The 20,827-nt window shown below is 56.7% G+C and overlaps 6 protein-coding genes across 8 annotated transcripts; all 6 read left to right on the forward strand.

The window, feature by feature from the left end:
- S100A16 (S100 calcium binding protein A16) lies at nt 1-3,391 on the forward strand. Of its 2 annotated transcripts, none has more exons than XM_062016282.1 (3): nt 1-123; nt 2,415-2,586; nt 2,706-3,391. In XM_062016282.1, exons 2-3 carry the CDS (start codon nt 2,431-2,433, stop codon nt 2,868-2,870), a joined length of 321 nt encoding a protein of 106 aa, XP_061872266.1. In that variant the 5' UTR covers nt 1-123; nt 2,415-2,430; the 3' UTR covers nt 2,871-3,391. The 2 variants fall into 2 exon arrangements, with proteins under 2 accessions (XP_061872266.1, XP_061872267.1); XM_062016283.1 differs by lacking the exon at nt 1-123 and adding an exon at nt 1,579-1,705.
- A 2,558-nt stretch (nt 3,392-5,949) lies between these two features.
- Nucleotides 5,950-6,936, forward strand: LOC104553728 (protein S100-A4). Of its 2 annotated transcripts, none has more exons than XM_010196481.2 (2): nt 5,950-6,090; nt 6,772-6,936. In XM_010196481.2, exons 1-2 carry the CDS (start codon nt 5,950-5,952, stop codon nt 6,934-6,936), a joined length of 306 nt encoding a protein of 101 aa, XP_010194783.1. The 2 variants fall into 2 exon arrangements, with proteins under 2 accessions (XP_010194783.1, XP_010194784.1); XM_010196482.2 differs by having other exon boundaries at nt 6,775-6,936.
- Nucleotides 6,937-8,604: 1,668 nt separating this feature from the next.
- LOC104553727 (protein S100-A4) lies at nt 8,605-9,673 on the forward strand. Its single transcript, XM_062016228.1, has 3 exons — nt 8,605-8,702; nt 9,160-9,315; nt 9,416-9,673. The coding sequence occupies exons 2-3, from the start codon at nt 9,178-9,180 to the stop codon at nt 9,578-9,580; spliced, it is 303 nt and encodes a 100-aa protein (XP_061872212.1). The 5' UTR covers nt 8,605-8,702; nt 9,160-9,177; the 3' UTR covers nt 9,581-9,673.
- Nucleotides 9,674-11,918: 2,245 nt separating this feature from the next.
- On the forward strand, nt 11,919-12,842 carry LOC133628375 (protein S100-A12-like). The gene is made up of 3 exons (XM_062016431.1): nt 11,919-11,974; nt 12,124-12,280; nt 12,560-12,842. The coding sequence occupies exons 2-3, from the start codon at nt 12,128-12,130 to the stop codon at nt 12,752-12,754; spliced, it is 348 nt and encodes a 115-aa protein (XP_061872415.1). The 5' UTR covers nt 11,919-11,974; nt 12,124-12,127; the 3' UTR covers nt 12,755-12,842.
- Nucleotides 12,843-15,763: 2,921 nt separating this feature from the next.
- LOC104553731 (protein S100-A9-like) lies at nt 15,764-16,536 on the forward strand. Its single transcript, XM_010196484.2, has 2 exons — nt 15,764-15,964; nt 16,372-16,536. The coding sequence occupies exons 1-2, from the start codon at nt 15,764-15,766 to the stop codon at nt 16,534-16,536; spliced, it is 366 nt and encodes a 121-aa protein (XP_010194786.2).
- Nucleotides 16,537-19,191: 2,655 nt separating this feature from the next.
- On the forward strand, nt 19,192-20,568 carry LOC104553729 (protein MRP-126-like). Its single transcript, XM_062016258.1, has 3 exons — nt 19,192-19,299; nt 19,473-19,631; nt 20,226-20,568. Exons 1-3 carry the CDS (start codon nt 19,291-19,293, stop codon nt 20,409-20,411), a joined length of 354 nt encoding a protein of 117 aa, XP_061872242.1. The 5' UTR covers nt 19,192-19,290; the 3' UTR covers nt 20,412-20,568.
- Nucleotides 20,569-20,827: the final 259 nt, after the last annotated feature.

Here is a 20,827-nt window from a genome sequence, read left to right on the forward strand (position 1 = left end):
ACCCGTCTGGGCCCTGTGGTATGGGTGCAAGGTGAGAGGAGAGCGGGTGCCATCGGCTCCCACTGCCTGTGCTGCCGAATCGGCGACAGACGGACGCGTCGGGACCCCCCCGGACTGAGCCAGGTGAGGCTCTGGGACAGGGGAGCTGTCATCGAGACCCCTGGGGTGAATGTTTGCCCAGGAGCAGCCCTGGGACGTGCTGCTGCTGGTTGGGAGCTGGAAATCCCCGGAGCCCTTCGGCAGCACCATGTGCGTGGGGCTGGAACTGGGATGCATGGGACTCGCTGGATGTGGGGGGAGTGTGGAGGGGGGGCAGATGGGATGAGGGAAGGGTGGTCTAGCACAGAGCTTGGCAGCATCCCTCAGTCTATGCTGCCCGTGGAGAGCCTGGCATGTGGGGTTGCCAATGGGCTTTGACTCCTGGAAAAGGGGCATTTCCCCCCTCCTGTGCCCGTGGCGATACCAGGGCTGTGGACAGGGAGTGCTGGGGCTGTGCCTGCCTGCAAGTCCCAGCTCTGGGGCTAGTGAGGGTATAAGGAAGGAGACGGGGAGGTGGAAGAACAGAGGGGACTGTGGTAGCAGGAGCTGGAGCAGCCCAGCAAGCCCCATCCTGCCCATCCCGCCTACCCGGCGCCCAGCCCTGCTGCACCCGCGTCCCGCTGCCGTGGCCGTGTCCCCATGCCCTGGGCTGGCCCTGGGGGCACGTGGTGGGGTCAAAGCACAGGAGATGATGGGTCCATGTGGGCTGTGCTGCCCTGGATGGGCTGGTGCTGTGAGTCAGTGGCCAAGCAGCAGCCACGATGCCCTGAGGATGGGCTGGGTGCTGGTGGCATGGGACTGGTGGTACTGGTGTGGGGTCTGCAGGGGGTGGGTGCTTTTGCCCAGGTGCTGATTACCTTGTTTTGGCAATTAATGACCTGGGATGAAGAAGGAGGATCTCTTACCAGCACTGAGGCTGTCTGAAAGCCACGGTGGTGATCAGCATCCTGCAAGTCAGGGATCGTCCTGAGTCCCAGATGGCTTTGGGTTGTGGCACTGTGGCACAGTGAAGGCTCCTGCAGGGACAAGGCTGGCTCAGGAGGGCACCCAGCCAGGGTGAGGCACCCAGGGATGTGTGAGAGAGCAGGGGGAACCCAGGCAGGGAATCCAGGCAAGAGGCTGAGCCTCTTGTCTCTTGTCACCACCCTGATGTGCCGACGTCCCCGGCCTGGGGCTGAACTGAGCAGGATCACTGCAAACAAAGAGGAGACATGAGCCAAGTTTGGGGCATTGGGCAGGTCCTACCTGCTCCCAGGGAGCAGCCAGGCTGCAGACACCCTCCTGGATGATGCCCCAAGGCTGGAGGACAGCTCTGGGCCACCTCTCTGTGCTCCACACATGCCTCCCTGTTGGCTTGCTGCACAGTCCATGTGGCCACCTCTGCCTGGGCTGTTGTGAATCAACATGACTCCAGCAAAAATGATGATGGGGAATAAAACAGCCCCAGCTCGTCCCTCTCCCTGCCACCAACGGGGCAGGAAAGGGCCAAGGCCAGACAAGGTGACGCAGTTCCCGTCCCTTCCTGCATCCTGCCCGGGACGCCCGGCCCCGTGACGGGACCGTCCTGCTGGGTCCATCCTTAGGAAGGAGCTTCCTGGCTTTGGGACAGCGAAGAGAGGAAGGGAGACCCTGGACACCAAGCAGGCAGGCAGGATTAGACCCTGGGGTACGTGGGCTGCCTTTGGTTGGGCTCACAGGGGGGCTCGGGCAGGCCCAGATCTGCCCTGACGGGGTGAAGCAAGAGGAGGGCTGGCTGGTAATTCCTGCCCTGGTCCTGCCAGCCCCATTCCTCCCTAATGAGCTCTGGGAACCTGCAGCCACGGCCCCAGCGCCATAATTGCCACCCCGTCCCACGCACGGAGGCGGCCGCCCCGGGGGGCAGCTGGGGTGGAGACCGCGGCGTGGCGGCATTTTGGGGTGATCCGGGATGAGCAGCACCCTGCACGTCGCACTGGCAGCTTTTTGCCTTCCCAGGGAGGGCTGTGCTGACCTCAGGGCTGGTGGCAGCAGAGACACCGAGCCTCCCCCCCACCCCAGTGTGGAGAACAAGAGGAGCTGGAACACAAAAGGTTCCACTTAAACACAAGGAAAAACTTCTGTGCTGAGAGGGTGGCCCAGGCTGCCCAGGGAGGGTGTGGAGGCTCCTTCTCAGCAGGTTCCCAACCCCACCTGGACACGTTCCTGAGCCCCCTGAGCCTGGGGAAGCTGCTGTAGCAGGAGCTTGGGCTGGAGCAGCTCTGGTTCTGTGATGAACTCTGTGCTCTGAGCGATGGCACCACGAGCTTTGGCAGCACACCCCCTGCCCTTCTGCGTCCTGTCCTCCAGCCTGGGTCCCACAGCCCCTCACACCCCTGACCAAGCCCCTGTCCCTGCAGGTGACCTCAGGCAGCCATGGCAGAATGCACAGAGCTGGAATGGGCCGTGCAGGTGCTGGTGAACAACTTTGACAAGTACTCGAGCCGCTGCTGCTGCTGCAAGAAGCCGCGGCGCATCAGCAAGAAGGATTTCCGCAAGATGCTGAGCTGCGAGCTCAACCACATGCTGACGGTGAGAGCCGGGGCAGGGGCACGTGGGGGCCGGGGCACCAGCTCCTCACCTGCACGGGGTCTCCTACACCCGGTGTTTGCCCCGTTACCTCGGTGTGAGTGGCTCCAATCTCTCCCCAGGACACCGGGAACCGCCAGGCGGCCGACAAACTCATCTGTGACCTGGATGAGAACAAAGACGGGCGCATCAGCTTCGAGGAGTACTGGACCTTGATAGGCGGAATTGCCAGCCCCATCGCCCAGATCATCCGGCAGCAGGAGCAGAGTGTCAAACACACCAAGTAGTCAGCTGTCTTCAGACCCTCCCTGGGGCCGGGAGCCCCCCATCCTGCTTCTCCACAGCTCCCCGCTTCTTGCCTCTCTCACTGCCCAGCCCCAGCTTGCCCCAGGCCACCCTGGTTTCCCACTGAGCCATGCTGGGGTGTGATAGGGGTGGGAAAGACCCTGTAGGGGGGAGGTGTGAGGCCACTGCAGCCTCGGGGGACTCCTCCTTGCCCTCAGCACCGCGCCATCCCTGCCCTCAGCCCCGTCCTTGCTGGGCTGCTGGGAAAGAAGCAAAGGGAGAGGCTTCCCCTCATCTGGGACGTGAATTCTGTCTGTTCTCAGACCTCAGGGGCAGAAACCTCCTCACAACTGGGACCCCTCTCCTCCTGGAGCTCCCCCTCAACGTCGGGGTGCCTTTCTCCCTGCCCAAGCTGGTGAAGGGTCTGCCCTGCCTGGTGCCCTGGTCCTTCGTGCTCGGGGAGCGGCGCGGTCCCGGCCGGGAAACACCCCTCTGGTTATTTATTGCAGCAATAAACCTTGGAGGAGCAGTGGGTGATGCTGAGACTCTCCCTTCCCAGGGGTTTGCTTGGGATGCCCAAAGAGGTGAGGGGGGTGGGTTGAAGGAGGGGGTCTGCCCCGTTCCACATCACCCAGGCAGTCCCTGTGCTGGTGGTAACACCCGTCCCTGGCTTCTCAGGGTTGTGCTCCCTGGGGTTGATGGAGCTACCACGAGGTGTCAGCAGACACCGTGTCCTCCCAGCACCCCACCAGCCCTGCAGCACCCCAGCCTGCTGCCTGCTGCCACACAGCCCAGGGATCCCCTCTGTGTCCCCACATAGGATCCTGAGCAGCCTAAAGCCCTGCACCCATGCACCCTGGGGGCACAGACATCCCCAACCCCAGGGTGTCTTGGGGGGGTCCCAGCTCCTGGGCTGATTCTCAGGGCATTGCACATCCCCCACCCGGGGTGGGGGAAAGCTCAGTGGCCCCATGTGTGTCTGGGCTTGGGGGGGAGAGTGCTGAGTCCCAGCTCCTGGCTCTCTGTGACACAGTGCTGGCAAGTGGCCTGAGCCAGCAGCTCTGGCGCCTTCTGGGGATTTCCCACTGGGAAGAACACGGCTCAGGGTCTGTGAGTGTGGCAATGCCCCCCCATGACCTCCACCCTCACATCAGTGGGGATGGCAGCACCTGAGAGCCAGGAGCTACATCCCCTTCCAGCCAGCTGCTCCCCTTCAGTGGCCCTGCTGCTCCCCTCCCTGCTGCAGGAGCATCCCTGGCTCCTGCCTGTCCCCCTGCCCGTGCAGCTCACCTTCCCCTGCCCCACAGCACCAGGGTTCTGGGAAAACGGAGCTGGCTCCGTGGGAGATGGTGCAGTGGGGTAGGGCTGTGGCTGAGTCACGCTGGAGGAATCCCTGTCTGGGCAGGGCAGGGCTCGTGACTCACAGGGCTGTTTATGGGCCGAGCAGGGCTGGGCTGGGCGCTGTGCCCAGCTGCTCCCACGGCATCCCACCAATCCAGCAGGATCTGGGGTAGCCTCTCAGGATCCTTCCAGGGAACCAACCCCCAGCACTTCATTTCTAGATGCAGATGTGCCCCCCCGCTCCTCTCCTGCACAATTCTCTGCATGCCCTGGCCCCTGGGCTGGGGCTCTGAGCAGTGCCAGACCCTGTGCCCATGCACATGTTGTTACCCACCTGGAGCTAATGTGGGTGCATGGGGAGCCCATGGAGGGGGTCACAGGAGGGGCCGCTGCAGGAGACCTATGTGTCAGAGAGAGTATCATAGGTCGGTCTCCTCCCCAGCAATGAATCACAGGACAAGAGGAAACAGCCTCAAGTTGCCCCAGGGGAGGTTTAGATTGGAGATGAGGAAGAACCTTTTCCCTGAGAGGAATGCCAGCCCCTGTGCCAGGCTGCCCAGGGAGCTGGGGGAGTGCTTGGAGCACGGCCTGGGCTCCCTGAGCCGGGCAAGCTGCAGAGCCTGGCAGCCCCATCCCTGTTCCATGCTCCTGCACCATCTCTCTCCCCACCTGCCATATAGAGCTGAGCAAAATGCCCCAGGGCACCCATCCCCTCGCCACACAGGTAAGACAGACTCAGTTCAGTTGTTAAAGCCCCTGGAGCTGCTGCAGGCGCAGCCCTGCCCTCACCCTGCCCAGCCCAGCACTGACCCTCAGCCCCACGGCTCTGGGATCCCTCCAGGGCTGGGCACTCCATCAGCCACTGAGTTCCCTCAGTCCTCTCCAGCTGCCAAGTCTCAGAGACAGAAGACACATTTCCTCTGCAATCACCAGGGACTGGAAGGTTGGCTGCCTTCAAGGTGCTCGAGGCCAGACCACCTTGGGTTTCGTTAGATGAGGATTTACCTTGGCTCCCTCCTCCAAACCAAACAATAAAATAGGAACTAAACCTGCTGCAGGCCCACTGCAGGTCCTGTTCCTTTGCACTGAGCTCACTGGGATGGAAATGCTTGGGACCAGCTGGTTTGGGGGTGGGGGGAGAGGGGAGGCACCCAGAAAGCTGTTGGTGTGGGGACAGCACAGTGATGGTTTAGGGAGGATATGGGCTCATGATCAGCTTTCTCTAGAGAGCTCCCAGCTTCCCAGTCCCTGTGTCTATGCCTTGACTTAGGCCTTGGTCCCCAGCATGGTAGCTCCTTCCAGCGGCCCCTGAACCCACTCACCTTCCCCACTAATGAGATCACACAGCTCGTTAGGCAAAAATGAGGTGCGGGTGAAACCAGCTGCCTGGAGCTGCTGGGAAAGCCTGGAGGCCAGTGGGCTGCACAGGGCAGTGCCATCCCCAGCCAGCCTATAAATGCCCATCATGCTGCAGCTGCAGCATCCTGGCTCCTCGCTGCTGCCTGCTCCGTGCTGATCCCGGTGAGTCCCTGCTCCCCCGTCCTCATCCATCTCTCCATCCTGCAGCTTCTCTCTCCGGCTGCAACTCACCCATCTGCGCCCCACATCACCTCCCTGAGAGGCACTGGGGCTGCAGCTGCCCCTCTGCAGCATCTTGGGTTGATTTGGGCAGGGTTTGGGGGCACAGACCCTTGTCACCACCCTGGTGCTCTGCAGCTCCAGGCGCGCAGGAGGCTGGAAATGACATGTCCCCTGGAGCAGGCGATGGCCGTGATGGTCACCACCTTCCACAAGTACTCGGGGAAGGAAGGGGACAAGTACAAGCTCAGCAAGGCAGAGCTCAAGGAGCTGCTGAACAAGGAGCTGCCCGTCTTTGGGAGTGTAAGTGGCCGTGGGGGGCACATCTTTGCATCCCTCTGAGGTGCCCAGGAGTGGGTGGGAGGTGTTGGAAGAGCCAGGAGCAAACCAAGCTCAGGCCTGTCCACGTAACGTGCTGCAAACCAGGGTGAGCCCAGGTGGATTCTGAACTTCCCCCCAGATATTACACAAGGGATGCAGCCCAAGTGTGACATGCTGAGTGCCTGTCCTCCAAGGCAAGCCCTGGGGAGGAGAAGGAAGAGGGATGAGGCCAGGAGGACCCGAGCTGGAGCATGCTCAGTCTGAAAGGAAACTTGGCTTTGTTTCTACCCACAGAGAGATTTTGATTGGCAGAGAAAAATCGTGCTCCAATTTCTTTTTTTTTTGGTTTTAAAACCATTTTTTAACCCCCACTTCCCCTTCTGGCTTGTGGCTTAAGCTGGGGGCAGGGAGGAGAAGATTTTTAGCCAAACTTGGTCACAGTTGCTGTAGTTGTACCAGCACAAGCTCAGGTGAGTCACCCAAAAGCCACCTCCTTCCACAGGCAAAGAGAAAAGCCTTCCTTCAAGGTAGGGGGAAGGGAAACCCAGGCTTTTTAGAGCTTTCCTTGCACAGAGGGGCTGGATGAGGAAGCACTTTGGCTCATCCATGCACCCCACAACCATTTATCCCCCTGTTGCCACTGCTCTCTCCTCCCCATCACAGAAGCAAATGGATGAGGTGGAGTTCAAGAGACTCATGAATGACCTGGACCACAACAAGGACAGCGAGGTGGACTTTAAGGAGTATGTCTGCTTCCTGGCCTGCATCACCATGGGCTTCAACGAGTTCTTCAAGGACGGCCCCACCAAGCAGCCCCGTAAGAAGTGACCTGCTGCCTGCAGCATCGCCACGGGGCTGCCAATAAAAGCTTTTCCAAAGCCTTTGTGTGCTTCAGCAGAGTTTGTTTGTGCCTTAGGGTCGTGGGCAGCTGGGTGACTCACACCTTCCTCCAGCTCTGTGGGATTTTCCATGGCAGGACTCAGCCCCTGGAGGCATTTATTTGGAAGAGGCTGAGCAAAATAGCTCAGCGCCGTCTCTGAGTAACAAGCTCGGATGTTCCCCCAGCAAACTCTTTGCTGTCTCAGGGAGGGAATCAGTGCATGTTTAGCTTAAAACACATGAGCTTCCCAGAGCCCAGTTCAGCTTGTAGGTTGGTGTGAGCTTCACTGGGCAATGGGTTGGGCTTGGGGAGAGAAAGTTGGTGTGAAGGAACCTGAGAGCAAGATGCAGGGTCTGTGCAAAGCATGAAAGCCAGAGTGTGCCCCTGGTTTCTGCAGAGAAGAGCTGATTCTGAGCAGCTGGAGGAGACCCTTGGGTCCCTTGAGATGTAGATAAGCTGATGCTGGTGGGACTGCATGGGAGAAAGTCAGCCCCAGCCCCCCAGCTTTGACCAGAGCTGTGGGGCTGCAGACGAGCTGCAGTTTCCTGAGCACATCAGCCTGTGCTCAGGAAACACAGGGCTCACCCCTCCCCGCCTCCCCACAGCCACAAGTCCCAGCAGGTCTGGGCTAGTTTGCAGAAGCCACTGCAGCTGCTCTCCAACAACCCAAAAGCCCCACAGGAACCACCCCAGACTCAAACAGCCCTTCCCAAGCCTCAGTATCCTCACACAGCAGAGCAGACCCTGTCCCTGGGTCCTTGAGCACCCCCCAAGTCCTTCCAGCATCTCCTCAGCAGATCCAAACTTCCCTTTGCCTCTTTCCCAGGGTCTTTTGTAATGATCCTCCAGGAGCTCTGCCCCCTCCCAGTAATTTACACCAATTGCACTTGTTAACAGGGAGATGAGGTTCAGGCTTGAGGCATCAGAGCTGGCAGCGGGGCTTCAGCTCTTATTTCACTTGCTCTGGTGCCTTTGTCCCTCAGCCAGGGTTGGGGACATTTGGGGTATTTATCAGCTCTTACCCCACAGCAAGGGGCTGCAAACTACTGGTTCCTGTCTTTGCCCCACAGCTCCCTGACACGTGCCTGGGACACGCAGCCACCAAAATAGCCCAGGGTTACACAACGGGCTGTGTGACGCGCTGCCCTCGCCGTTAGGAGACTGAAATCGCTTGTAGGAGAGTCAAAAACACAGGAAAAACCCTCATCCAAACCCCAGCACAGCTGTGGACAAACCCTGCTTGTGTCTGTGCAGCTCTAGATGTTCCCCTTCCCTCAGGGGACGCTGCCAAAACCCTCGCGTGCAGCATCTCGCCCTGCACTGGCATCACCCGCCCTGGCTGGCAGCAGCGGGATGAGGTGCCCACCACCACCTTTGCCTCAGGGATTTCCTCCTTAGGGATTTTCCTCCACCAGCTGTTCCTCATTCAGCCCTGAAGACACATTTTACTCTTTCTAACCCAAACCAGCCCTCTTGGCACTGCAGGAGCGGGACGGTTTGGGATGGGGTGGGGCTGGGGGGTGGGTGTAGAGCTGCTCCCAGGGTTCCTCTCCTCCCTTTGCCAGCCAATGTCCAGCCAGGAGCTGGAGCAGCATTGGTGCTTCCTCAGCTGGGTGGTGAGGGAGGTGTCCCAGGCAGGGCTATAAATGCCGTGGCCTGACGCTGACTCGCTTCCCACCCTGCCTGTCCTCGCCTGTTTTCCTTTGAGCTCTTGGTGAGTTGGGTTTTTTTTGCCTCCCTACAATGCTCTGTTCCCCCCTCACCCTGCAGACGTTGCTGATCCCACAGCTGCCCCATCCCCCTGCAGAGGTTTCCCCCCTCCCCTGCCCAGAGCTGAGTGTGAGGCTCCCGCTGCAGCCAGATGAGCTCCAAGGCTGCCCCTTCCCTGGCTCTGGCACAAGGGGGTTTCTGCCTCTCCCTGCCACGTTCTCCCTTCCAGCATGGCTTTTCTTGGAGGTTGCTCAGCACCTACCTGATGGCAACGCCCAGCCCAGGTGGTAGTGGGAGGGTGAAATGAAGGAGGAAATGCTGATGCTTCCCGGTTCCTGCCCAGGACTGAGGCTCTGGAGCAGCCTGCACAGGCTGGCTGGGGCTGAGGAGACTCTTATCCCCCTGGCACAGGGATTTTTGGGGACTCTGTTCTCACCTTCTTGTGCTGTTGCTGCCTCCAGGTTTGCTTGGCATCCCCCATGGCATCTCCCCTGGAGCAGTCCCTGGCTGTGATAGTTTCCACCTTCCACAAGTACTCGGGGAAGGAGGGTGACAAGTATAAGCTCAGCAAGCAGGAGCTCAAAGACATGCTGATGAAGGAGCTGCCCAGCTTCAGTGTAAGTGTGAGGCTGAGGTGGGGGGTGCCACATCCTGTGAGTGATGCTGGGACTGAGGGATGTGGCCCTTGATGCAAAACCCCCTCATTTTAACCCCCAGAGCCAAACCAGCGAGGCCAGCATCCAGCAGCTCATGCGTAACCTGGACAGCAACAGTGACAGTGAGGTGGATTTCCAGGAGTACGTGACCTTCCTGGCCTGCATGGCCATGATGTGCAACGACTTCTTCCAGGACTACCCTGACAAGATGCCACGTAGGAAGTGAGCACAGGGCATTGCCCCTGGCTCCATCTCTGCCCCCCCATCACCATCCCGTTGTCTTCCTGATGTTCTGTCAATAAAAGTCACTTTAAACCAAGTCCTCTCTGTGTTTTGCAGTGGGGGAAGTGGGGTGGGGGGTCTCACCCCAGGGACCAGGGTGCTGTCACAGCAGGGAAGACCCTGTTTCCATTCCACATGTGAATGAGAAGGGCACTTCTGAGCTGGAGTTCACAGGGGCATTGTGTTCCCTGAGCCCTCGTAAGCTGCCCGTGGGGCTGGTTCCCAGCGGCCCGTTAGCGTGAGTCAGCGGCTGCACCCTGCCTTGCAGCCCCAGAGCTGCTTCCCTGCCGTGGCAGGAACTTTCACAGGCATAGATGCCTCCAAACCAGCACCATAACAGCAGCCACCAGTGAGCAACTCTTTTCTTTCACTGTGATTATTAAGCTCACGTGGGGTCAGCATCTCTGTCCCCTGCACCTGCAACCAGCTGCATGGGAAGTCACCCAGGACCGATGTCCCTTCCCTACCCCAAGCAAATCTTTGGGGAGCAGGGTTGCAGTTGCATTCCTGCTCAGGGTGAGGTTGTGGTGTGCAGAGGAGAGACTTCCCTGTGCACCCAGCCAGCCCTCCTAGGCCACCAGCATGAGAGAGCTCAGCCCATGGCTGTAAATGTGAGGAGCAGCCACAGCCCTCCCTTCCCTGCCCCAGAGCCCATCCTGCTCCTGCAAGTCTCCATTTCCTTCCTCTGCTCCCTTTTTCACCCCCCCCCCCCCCAAATATCTGGCATGCCAGCCTCCAGATGTGCAGCTGTGCCCCTTCCAGATGTGGATATCTCCCCCCTTCATCCTCCCAGGGGAGACAGACCCGAGCTGTGAACATCTGAAGCTGGCAGGATGCTGTCCACAGGCAATCCCAGCCTACCTGCATCCATCCACGCCTCATCACCACCTTGCCGTGCCCTCAGGGCTGTTCTGGCTCCGACCCTGCAGCACCAGCACTCCCAACCCTGCAGCTGTGCTGGGCCAGAGAGCAAATACCAACACCCTGGGGCAGCTCTTGCACCAGAGCCTGGACTACCACGGCATGGTAGCCAAGCCCTGAGGTAGGGCATGTGCTGGGAGCTCTGGGTGTGAGGACCCACAGTACATGCCTGTTCCTTCTTACCTGCCCCATGGAGCATGTGTGTCTCCTCCCACCTCCCCACATGGCACAGGCACATCCCTTCACACCTCCCCACGCGTGTCCCGTCGTGATCCCGTGTCCCGCTGATGAGCCCCGTGTGGCTTCTCTTCCCAGCAAGGACGCGCCCATCTCCCTCCATCAGACAACAAAGTCCCTTTGTTTCACTCTTTTGCAATTTAGGCTTTGTTTTTTCCTAGCACCAGTTCCTCCTGCTCCTGGGTTAGGAAGCTGACAGGGAGATGTTTCACCACCGCTGTCCTTCCCGTCACCTCCATGGCCCACGCGGCTTTTTTTGCCTGTCCCACCAAGTATGAACTTGAGATGAAGGTCTTGGGTAACCTCAAGCACAAGCTCCTCACCAGCTTGCCCCCAGGACACGCAGGGTTTAGCAGCCAGTGCCAGGCACTGGGAACACCGTGGGGTCTCCCATGTGTGGCATCGTTTCCCCTGGACGCCGGGAAGGGGCAGCAGTTGGCAGTGCCCGTGGTTATCATCAGGCAGCAATTAACGGCTGTCGGGAAGTGCCACCTCCTCCAGAAGGGCTGGCAGCTTTCCAGCATGCTGGCATGACTACATTTGAAGCACCTTTCTTGGCTCCCTGGATAGCTGTTAAGAAATGATTCAGGAGGTGGTTTTTGGAGATGTGATTTGGGGGTGGGATGTGTTGGCCATCCCTCAGCACCACGCTGGGGGCAGACACCACACCTCCAGCCAAACTCAACAGTGTGAGGGCAGATGTAGGAGTGATGAACCACATCCCCCACTGGAACAAAAACAACATTATCCCACTGGAGACCCTCATCCAGCACCTTTTGTGTGATCAGGAGCAATCCCTCTTCCATCAAGACCCCTCAGACTCGTCAGGAATGTCGTGGCTCTTGGGAAAGCTCCTGCACTGCCCCTGACCCACGATTCTGTCTCCTGTAAAACGTCTCTTTTGGTGTTTCCTTGTTTGGTCTTAACAAGTTTGGTGTGTCCCCTCCCTCATTAGCAGTGGGAGCAGCCAGTTCCTGGAGACAGGCAAGAAATCACAACCTGGGTGTGCTGGGTAACCTTGCACAATTCCTGGGGTTATTGCCTCGAACAAAATCGGAGGGTGTCACAAATCATAGCTCAGGGAGAGTATAAAAGAGCCCTGATCTCCACTGTGCCATCACTGCTCCTGCCCCTGCCTCTCCTTGCGTGCACCATCGTCTGCAGAAGTCCCTGCTCACAGGTGAGTCTTTGCCAAAGGGTGGCTTCACCCTTCATCCTGGCTGGAAGTGCCACCAGGATGAGCCCAGCCTTGGCTGAGGCTCCCAGAGGAGAGGACAATCCTCCTCCAACCTGGGGGACTTTAATGTTTTGCTGCCTGTCCTTCCCTAGCACGATGAAGACCGACCTGGAGCTTGCCTTGGAATGCGTCGTCAACATCTACCACCAGTACGCCATAAAGTGGCCCATCGATGACTACCTGAGCAAGGGGGAGTTCTCTGAGCTGCTGAAGGAGACGGCCAAGCACTTCCTCTACAACACTGCACCGGTAAGAGCAGAGCAAGGCCCAGCGCTCCCGACGCTGCTGAGAGCGTGTGGGTGGCTAAAGACCTCCCAAAGAGGAAGGGAGGGTTTTTCTAAGGTTTCCCTGGCACCATGCAGTCCTTGCTGGGCTGGGCTCACGCTGTAGCTGTGTGCTCGAGGGTGACCCTGAGCCACGCCGTGCTTCAGGGGGTTGCACTAGATGGTCTCTAGATGTCCCCTCCAACCCCACCATCCTATGTTCTGTGATTCAGGCCACCTCTTTTTCATGTTTGTCCTGCTGCAGCCCAACGTGCCCGTTGATGACTACATCAAGCAGCTCTTCACCAAGGCAGACGCCAACCACGATGGTCGTCTGAAGTTCACCGAGTTCCTGACCACGCTGAACCTCATTGTCTGCGATGCCCACAACAGATCTCACCAGCATCCAGGTGCTAGTCACAGCCACAGCCACGACCACGGCCATGGTCCCCAAGAGTGAAGCTGTTCCTAGGGTGGCTGTGCCCACGGGACTCTTCCAGCAGCATCATCCTGTCCCTTTGCTCTGCCAGCACAGACTAAACAATCACCAAAGCTTTGTCACCTCCTGCCTATGGCATTGAAATAAAGTCTCTTTCCTCAAGCACCAAATGCATCTGTATGTTGTGTCCTGTCATCTCCAGGGACTTGATGATCTTAAAGGTCTTTTCCAATCAAAATGGTTCCATGATGGAACGTGCAGCCAGCCTGTGGCTGTGGGGGCTTAAATGCAGACTGAGATGGAGAAGCAATGCAAAAGGGAAGGTGGCATGGGGAGATCCTGCTCCTCACAGAGCAGGAACCAGGACAACAGTGCTGCTGGGTCCCAGCTGAGCAGCACAGGCTGTGTAGGCTCCCCAGACTCCAATACACTCCAATTGTCTTCATGCCCCCATGACTCCATGTCAGACCCCAACATGCCTCCCACTGAAGGGAGCTCCTGTAACTGCCAGTGATTGTGCACTGAGTGGGAAACCCTCAGGTCTGTCATTTCCAACATCAGCTGAAACCAGAAACCCATCCCATGTGAAACCAAGCACAGGGCTATTTGCTCTCCATGACACGGGTGATCATTCTCTGGCTCCTCAGTTTTGCCATTGAGGAGCAGCCCTTGTGCCCCAGATGTTATTCACTGTCCTGCCAGTGCACCTGGGTGTCACCTGGGCATCACTCCCCTCATTTGGAACGAGTGCAAAAGAGGCCATGAAGATGGTCCAAGGGCTACAGCACCTCTTCTGTGAGGACAGGCTGAGAGAACTGGGGTTGTTCAGCCTGCAGAAGGCTCCATCAGCCTGCAGAAGGCTCCAGGTAGATCTTAGAGCAGCCTCCAGTCCTTAAATGTCCCTACAAGAAAGGTGAAGAGGGACTTTTTACAAGAGCATGCAGTGATAGGACAAGGGGTGATGGCCTTAAACTGACAGAGGGGAGATTTAGATAAGATATTGGGAAGAAACTCTTCAGTGAGAGGGTGGTGAGGCCCTGGCACAGGTTGCCCAGAGAGGTTTGGATACCCCATCCCTGGAAATGTTCAAAGGCACGTTGGACAGGGTTTGGAGCACCCTGGTCTAGTGGAAGGTGTCCCTGCCCATATCAGAGGGTAGGAATAAGATCAACTTTAAGGTCCTTTCCAACCCAAGCCCTTCTGTGCTTCTATACATCCAGAGCCCACAGGTCTGTCTACATGGGGCCAGTGCTCAGGATTCAGTCTTGGCCAATGTTTTTCAAGGTCATCTGGGAATGAGGATGCAATTTCAAGTTGTCAACAGTGCCTAATGAGTAGAGGAGGGAAACAGAAAAGGCAACAAAGTGAGTCAGGGGATGAGAATAAACCTCATGCAACAGTTCTTGCTGCTGCCCCCGGGGACACAGAAGCAGCATCCTCAAACAGGAATGGCCACTGTTTGTTTTTTTTTCCATTCCTACCCTCTTCCTGGAATCTATTGTCTTATTTTTACACCTTTTTAAAGTGTCTTCATTCTTCTAGTACCTGTTGTGCTAATGCAAGACGTGTGACACAAGAGGTGACTGTTGCCAAACACTTGATAGTCAATGCCCCAACCAGCACAGACCCTGACCTCAGGTTTTCGTCTTGTTTTATGCCCAGTTTCCTCCACAAAGTTTCTGGAGCAAGAGAAAAGGTCTGGTACAAGGGAGGTGAGAAGAGAAAATAGTGGAGAACAGCCTGGAAAACAAGTTACCAAAAGGCAGGTGCTGCCTTGGGCTTTGCTGATGTTCAACCAGTTGGTGTCAGAGGCAACAGAGACCACATTAAAAACAACCCAGGGACAAAGTTCCCCACATGTCTCTGAAACAGCCCATCTTCTACAGCAGCATCAGAGGGCCCCAGATTTTAAACACAGTGCAAAACTGGTGAAGTTTTGGCAAGTTCTGTTAAGAAGGACTTGCCCTTCGAGGTCACGTTGAGCTGTGACAATACGTCCAGTGTTTTTACCATTCTTCCCCCACGACACGAGCGGCTCAGCCCTGCTGGGGTGATGGTGGGGTGGAAGGGCAGCATTTCCAAAGCCCTGTGCATGCAACCAGGAACTATGTGAGCAGGTATGAGGTGGGGAAGGGTTCAGAAGTTCCCACCTCGCAATTTCCAGGTACGGGAAATACAAACTCAAGCTGTTGCTTGCAGCAGGTGTGTCACCATCTCTGATGAAAGAGGTCTTCAGGTAGATATAAAAGGGCTACCCAAGCTCCTGGAGCGCTACCACAGACCCATCCTCTGCAAACCCTCCTTGGAGAGAAGGGTAAGTAACGCTGCAATGGTCCTTGCAGGAAATAGGGTGAGGGAGAAGCTGTTTTCAACATGGCACTGGTTTATTTCAGGGGGGTTCTTTGTGCTTGAGGCAGAGCAGGAGGCTGGCTCTGGGCACAACAAAACCAGTGTAAACTGATGGCATTTGTGATATCTTTAGTAGAGGTGTAATTGTATCTGCTGCTGAGAAGAAAGCCCTTTGAGGGTGTCACCTACACAGTGGCACCCAGAAGAGAGCAGGGTCTCTGTGTTTGGTGGCTGCATTGGGAAGGGTTTGCAGCCCAAAGAGAAGAGGGAGATTCAGAGAGAGGATGAGGAGGTTGGGCAGAGGCTGCAACAGAGCCCTTACCTGAGCTGTGCTCCTTGGCTTGAAGTCATCCCTGCTGTCAGTGGCACGGTACAGACAGGTGACAACAGACTGATGGGTTTGTCTGACTTGCCTCCAGGTCAGTAAGAACATAGTGAAGATAAAATTGGATGCAGTTGAGTGATGCTGTAAAACAGCAATATCCCTGAAACCACTTGTTACCTGCTTGGCACCGAGGAGCCACCGACCTCCCTGGGGACACTGAGTGCTGCTGACTGGCTCAGCCCCAGTGAGACGAGGCTCCTGGTGCTCGGGGTAGGGGCCAAGAGCTGATTTTTGATGCATCTCATGGCTTTGAGATTTCTCCACACAGTTTCTGCGGGTACCTCAAGAGCTCAGCCATGTCTGCAACCACCACAACCACAACCACTGCCCCTGGGACTCAGCAGTTCCCTGGAAACTGCACCCTGGAGATGGCTCTGAAAACCATTGTGGATGTCTACCACCGTTACAGCATCCGGGAGGGACATGTTGATCTCCTCAGCTACAACGAATTCAAGACTCTGCTGAAAGAGCAGGCACCAGCCTTCCTGGAAGTTTGTGTGAGTGCCACAGGAGCTGTGCTGTGCTCCTTGGTGGGATGCTCTCCTCGGGAGGTTGGTGGAGGTGCAATGTGTGAGGCTGAGGTTGCCTCCAGAGATGCTCCTGGGGGAATGGAGTGCAGTGCCCACCATGGCTGTGGTCTACAGGGTGGGTTTCTGTGGTCAGACCCAGCTTGTCCATGAAATATGGGCTCACCCTTCCCGCCACTGAAGGTGTGTAAAGCAGCCAGAGGGGCTTGGGACAAGAGCCTGTCCACCTGGGGTTACAGTTAGGGGCTAACTGCAAGGTAGGGACGGTCACAAGGGTCTTGCAGCTTCCAAACACCTCCCAAGGCGTGCAAGAATAAAGCTGTCTTGGTTTCCACCAGACAGGGGCCATGCTAATGTGTCCTGTCCCTCAATTTTAGGACAGGAACCGTCGTGGCTACCTGAGGAAACTCTTTGAAGAGACAGACTTAAATAAGGACAAAGAGGTGACCTTTGAGGAGTTCACCATCGTCTTGGCCAAGCTGACTGATGATGCCCATCGCATCAGCCACAAGGACGACCGCTGTGGACCTGACAAGGATTGAGTCCCAACACACAACCAAGGGAAAACCTCAGAGGGGTCTGCTTATAGGGTCTGGTCTCTGTCTGCTTTCTGTCTGCTTGGGTCACTCCTGCTTGTGAGACAATAAAGCATCACTTGAAGTTCACCGAGTCCTTCCTGTCTCAGCACTCTCAACTCACGGGGGGGAGGGTGGGTGTGAGTAAATGCAAGGTCTTGCTGGAGCTGTGGGATAAAGACTTGCTTAAATGAGACATCCCCCCCCAAAAACACATAAAGGAGGAGGCTTTTGATGGAGATGTGGTGAGCAGTGTGTGTTGCAGCACAGGCAGGAAGGGCAAGTGTGATGGCCAGATCCAACTCTTCAACCTGTCAGAGCTCCAGGAGGGCTTGGAGAGGGTCCAGCACCCTTCAGCAGCCAGCAGAGCCGTGTCTCAGCTCCTTTCTGGCTGGACTTCAGTGGTCTCTCCCAAGCAGCTGAGCTTGTAGACTTTTTGGTATGGCTGAGATACATGTGAATGCATTTTCTTTGGCTAAAGGACTGGGAAATCGTCTCCCCTGGGGCTCCAGGATGGGAAAACCTCTAGATTTCCCCAGCTCCCATGTGGTGGCTGCTTGTGCCAGGTCTCAGCTGGAGCATTGGTGGTTTGATGATGCCCAAAGGTGCTCAGAATGTATCCCCAGTGCTCTCTAACAACCAAACATACACCCCATCCTGAGCTAAAACCTGCTGTGAAACACAGCAAACCACAGAGTGACAAACCCTGCCATGCCCTCTTCCCACACCAGGCAGCCACTTGCCTGTAAATGTGTCTTTTGAAAGAGTTTTGCAACCACTCTCAATCATGGGTTGCCCTGCCAGAGCTTGGATCCTCAGGGCACAACCCTTGTCATCTCAAACCAGATCTTTCACTTGCCATGGCTATTGGGCTGCTTTTGTGCCACCTGCTTCCCATTCCTTCCCCTCTGCAGCTCCAGCAAATGAATGTTTGCTCAGCCCCAGTGGCCTTGGGGCCAGGATTGCAGGTGGTCACTTCAGTGTGACTGACAGGCACGGCTGGGCAGGACGGTGGTCCCTGCAGGAACACCTGCAGAGCATGCAGAAAGCTGTGCTAACACTCACTCCTAAGCAATACCCAGGCTCTCTGGTCACCTGGGTGGCTGCACTGACATATGAAAACCAAACAATCACAGAATCATAGAATCATTTCATTGGAAAATGTCTTGGAGCTGCTGCAGTCCCAGCTCTGCCCTCACCCTGCCCAGCCCAGCACTGACCCACAGCCCTCAGCACCTCAGCTCCGCGGCTTTGGGGTCCCTCCAGGGCTGGGCACTGCCCCAGCTCCCTGGGCAGCCTGGCACAGGGCTGACACCCCTCTCAGGGCAACAGCTCTGCCTCAGCTCCGGCCTCAAGCTCCCCTGGGCCAACTTGAGCCTGTTTCCTCTTGTCCTCTCACTGAGGTCTCATCCCTACTGCCTGGTGGGCACATTCAAGGGTGTAGCCACCATCCCTTTTTGTAAGCCCCCTGCCCATCCCACCCCCTGCAACCCAGCACTGCTCTTCCTCACCTTCTGGATGGTAAAATGACCAAAAAGATGGTTTCCTGAAATTGCTACAGAATTCTGCAACTGAGCCAATGGTCCCTGACACCTTATTGTGAAATGCCCCAGACCTTCTCCATCTGTGAAGTCCTCTTGTGAAATTCAGTGCACTCCCACCGTTGAGGGCTGATGTCCAAGTAGTCACTGTGCCTGGACCAGGGCTAATCCCTGAGCAGCTCCCTGCACGCTGCTGCCCTGTGTCAGCTCACCTGCTGCTCACCCCCAGCCTGTCCACAGCCCTGGTTTGGCCTCCACTTTCTGTCTGAGATTAGCATCGTGTCTGGCAGGCTAAACAAACCCCCAAATAAGTCAGTTGAATTAGCAGGCAGAGAGTTTTAAAGCAGCAGCACTGGAAAATCTCGTTTTGCTGCAGATCTTGGCTGCTCTGAGCCGAAGCGCCTGCACCAGCTCTCTGCAACGCTCCAAACCAGCAAGAAAATGAAGCCACGGAGCAAGGACAGAGTCCTAAAATACACCTTTCAGCCACACCTGGTCTCCAGGGCTTAGAGTGTACCTCAGGTGGGGAGAAACCAGCCTTGGCATGGGCTGCTGGTAACCTGAGGAGGCGAAATGGAAGTTCCTGGAGCCGCACCTCGTGTTATTTGTGTTTCATAAAGAGCTGCTTGCTGCAGGCAGGGGATGGTCTCCCAGTGCTGGGGCAGTGCCCTCAGCACCAGCTCTGTCCCCGTGTCACACAGGCTGTGCTGGGCTGTGGCATGCAGGACACAGGGGGATGATTTTGGATGCACAGGACCGTGCAGTACCTACAGATCTGCGAGGCTGGGGATGCCTCAGGGCCAAGCAGTGCTGACTCATTGGAGAAGTGCAGGTGTGATGCTGCAGGTCCCATTTGCCTTGTGACATGAAAAGACAGCCCAGTGGAGGAGAGTAAAACAGGGGAAACTGAAGAGGACCCAGCTGTGGGGACGCAGCCGTGCCCTTGGCCACGTCCCGGCCACCCAGCCGGAGTACGTGACACCCCGACCTTGCAGGAAAAGCCACAGAGACCCCTTTTAAGGAACCACCTTAAGCAATGCACAAGTGTGTCACAAAGATGGACTGGAATTGGGTGAAACAGGGAGATTTCACAACTGGCAGACAGATCCCCAGGCTATAAGAGATGCCACGTTAGGGACCAACCCCGCTCCAGCCCCAGGGATCCCGCGGCGTTGTCAGGATGAGCAAGGCAAGTCCACTGGTGACACGGGCGTTTAGAGGTCTCTCTGCACTTCTCTAGGTGCTGGTTGGGCTATCAGAGGTGTGGAGCAGGTGCCTATACCACAGCCTCACTGGTTTACATTAGACTTCTTGATCTGTTGTGGCTCCTGGCGTCACTCAATGTAATTGCTTCTTTTCCAGACCCCCCAGAGCCAGGAGCAGCTCTCTGAGCTGGAGAAGGCCATGGATGTCATCATTGATGTCTTTCATCAGTACTCAAGACGGGAGGGCGACAGAGACACCCTGACCAAGAGTGAGCTCAAGCTCCTGGTTGAGAAGCAGCTTGCAAACTACCTGAAGGTGAGTGGAGTCAAAGCTGAGTTTCTCGTGGCTCACGTGGGGAGGGAGGCAGCTGGACCCCACTGCCTGAATATCTCCAGGAGCTGGATTCACCCCCTTCCCACTCTGTTCTGCTGCCCCAACACCTTCTGCTCTGTCTGACTGCCACTTGCCAAGTGTGCTCCATGAAGATGAAGGAAACACACAGGTCTGGGTGAACCTGCAGAGATATTTACCCCCCCTCCATCCCCTTATCTGCAAACCCCAGGTTGCCTGAGAGTTCCTTTGCCATCTAAGAGCATCAGAAACATCAGCCAAAAAGCCCATCTTTTGGTAACTCATCTTGTGAGAGCAGAAAGTAAAATAGTTTTGATCAAAGACACTGAAGGAGAGGTTTGTGTCTGACACAGCTCTCCACAGGGATCCTCACCTGTTAGCTCTCTGCTTCTCACCCCGGGTGAGTCATTGCTGTACCCAAAACAGTGGGTGATGCTGGCACAAGGATGGAACCATTCACAGACACAGGCTGTTGGGGACCTGGCACCTGTGGAGCTGGGCAGAAGCATGAGCTGTGAATGATGGCACCTTGCCCTCACCCTGTCCTTTCCTTTGCAGCATGTGAAAAGCAAGGCCACCATTGATGAAATCATGAAGGACCTGGACTTCAACAAGGATGCCCAGCTGAGCTTCTCCGAGGTGATCCTGCTGATCGCCCGCGTCACCATCGCCACCCACGAACACCTCCACGACGTTGAGGACCACCAGCAGCAACACCAGCACAAACACCAGCACCACCACTGAGTCAGGCTGTGGGTCCCACAGTGAGGTTACCCCCACAGCTATTTGCAGCCTCTGGCTTTCTCCTCTCCACCTCCCTCTGCCCACCTCCTTCCTTTCCCTTCCTTCAAAGTCTGATGGTTTTGCTGCCAAATAAAGGTTTGTCCTGAGGCTTGTCAAAGCTTTGCTGTGTGGGTTTTCCTTGGGACAGGTCCTGCACCTTGCTCTCTCTGAGCATGGCTTTAAAGCAGGCAAATCCACCTTGCATTTGGTGCAGGTGCTCAGGAACGAGGTGGATGCCTGGGGAGAGCAGGGGGGTCATTGCAGCAGATGCTCACAATACTCCTTACACGAGAATCTGCTCCATAAGCCAGGGAGGACGGTGTAATTTCACAGATCTTTGTATTTCCAACTACAAAAAGAAGCCTATTTTGGCTTGC

This window comes from Colius striatus, chromosome 29 (genome assembly GCF_028858725.1).
Source record: "Colius striatus isolate bColStr4 chromosome 29, bColStr4.1.hap1, whole genome shotgun sequence".
Taxonomy (NCBI): Eukaryota; Metazoa; Chordata; class Aves; order Coliiformes; family Coliidae; genus Colius; species Colius striatus.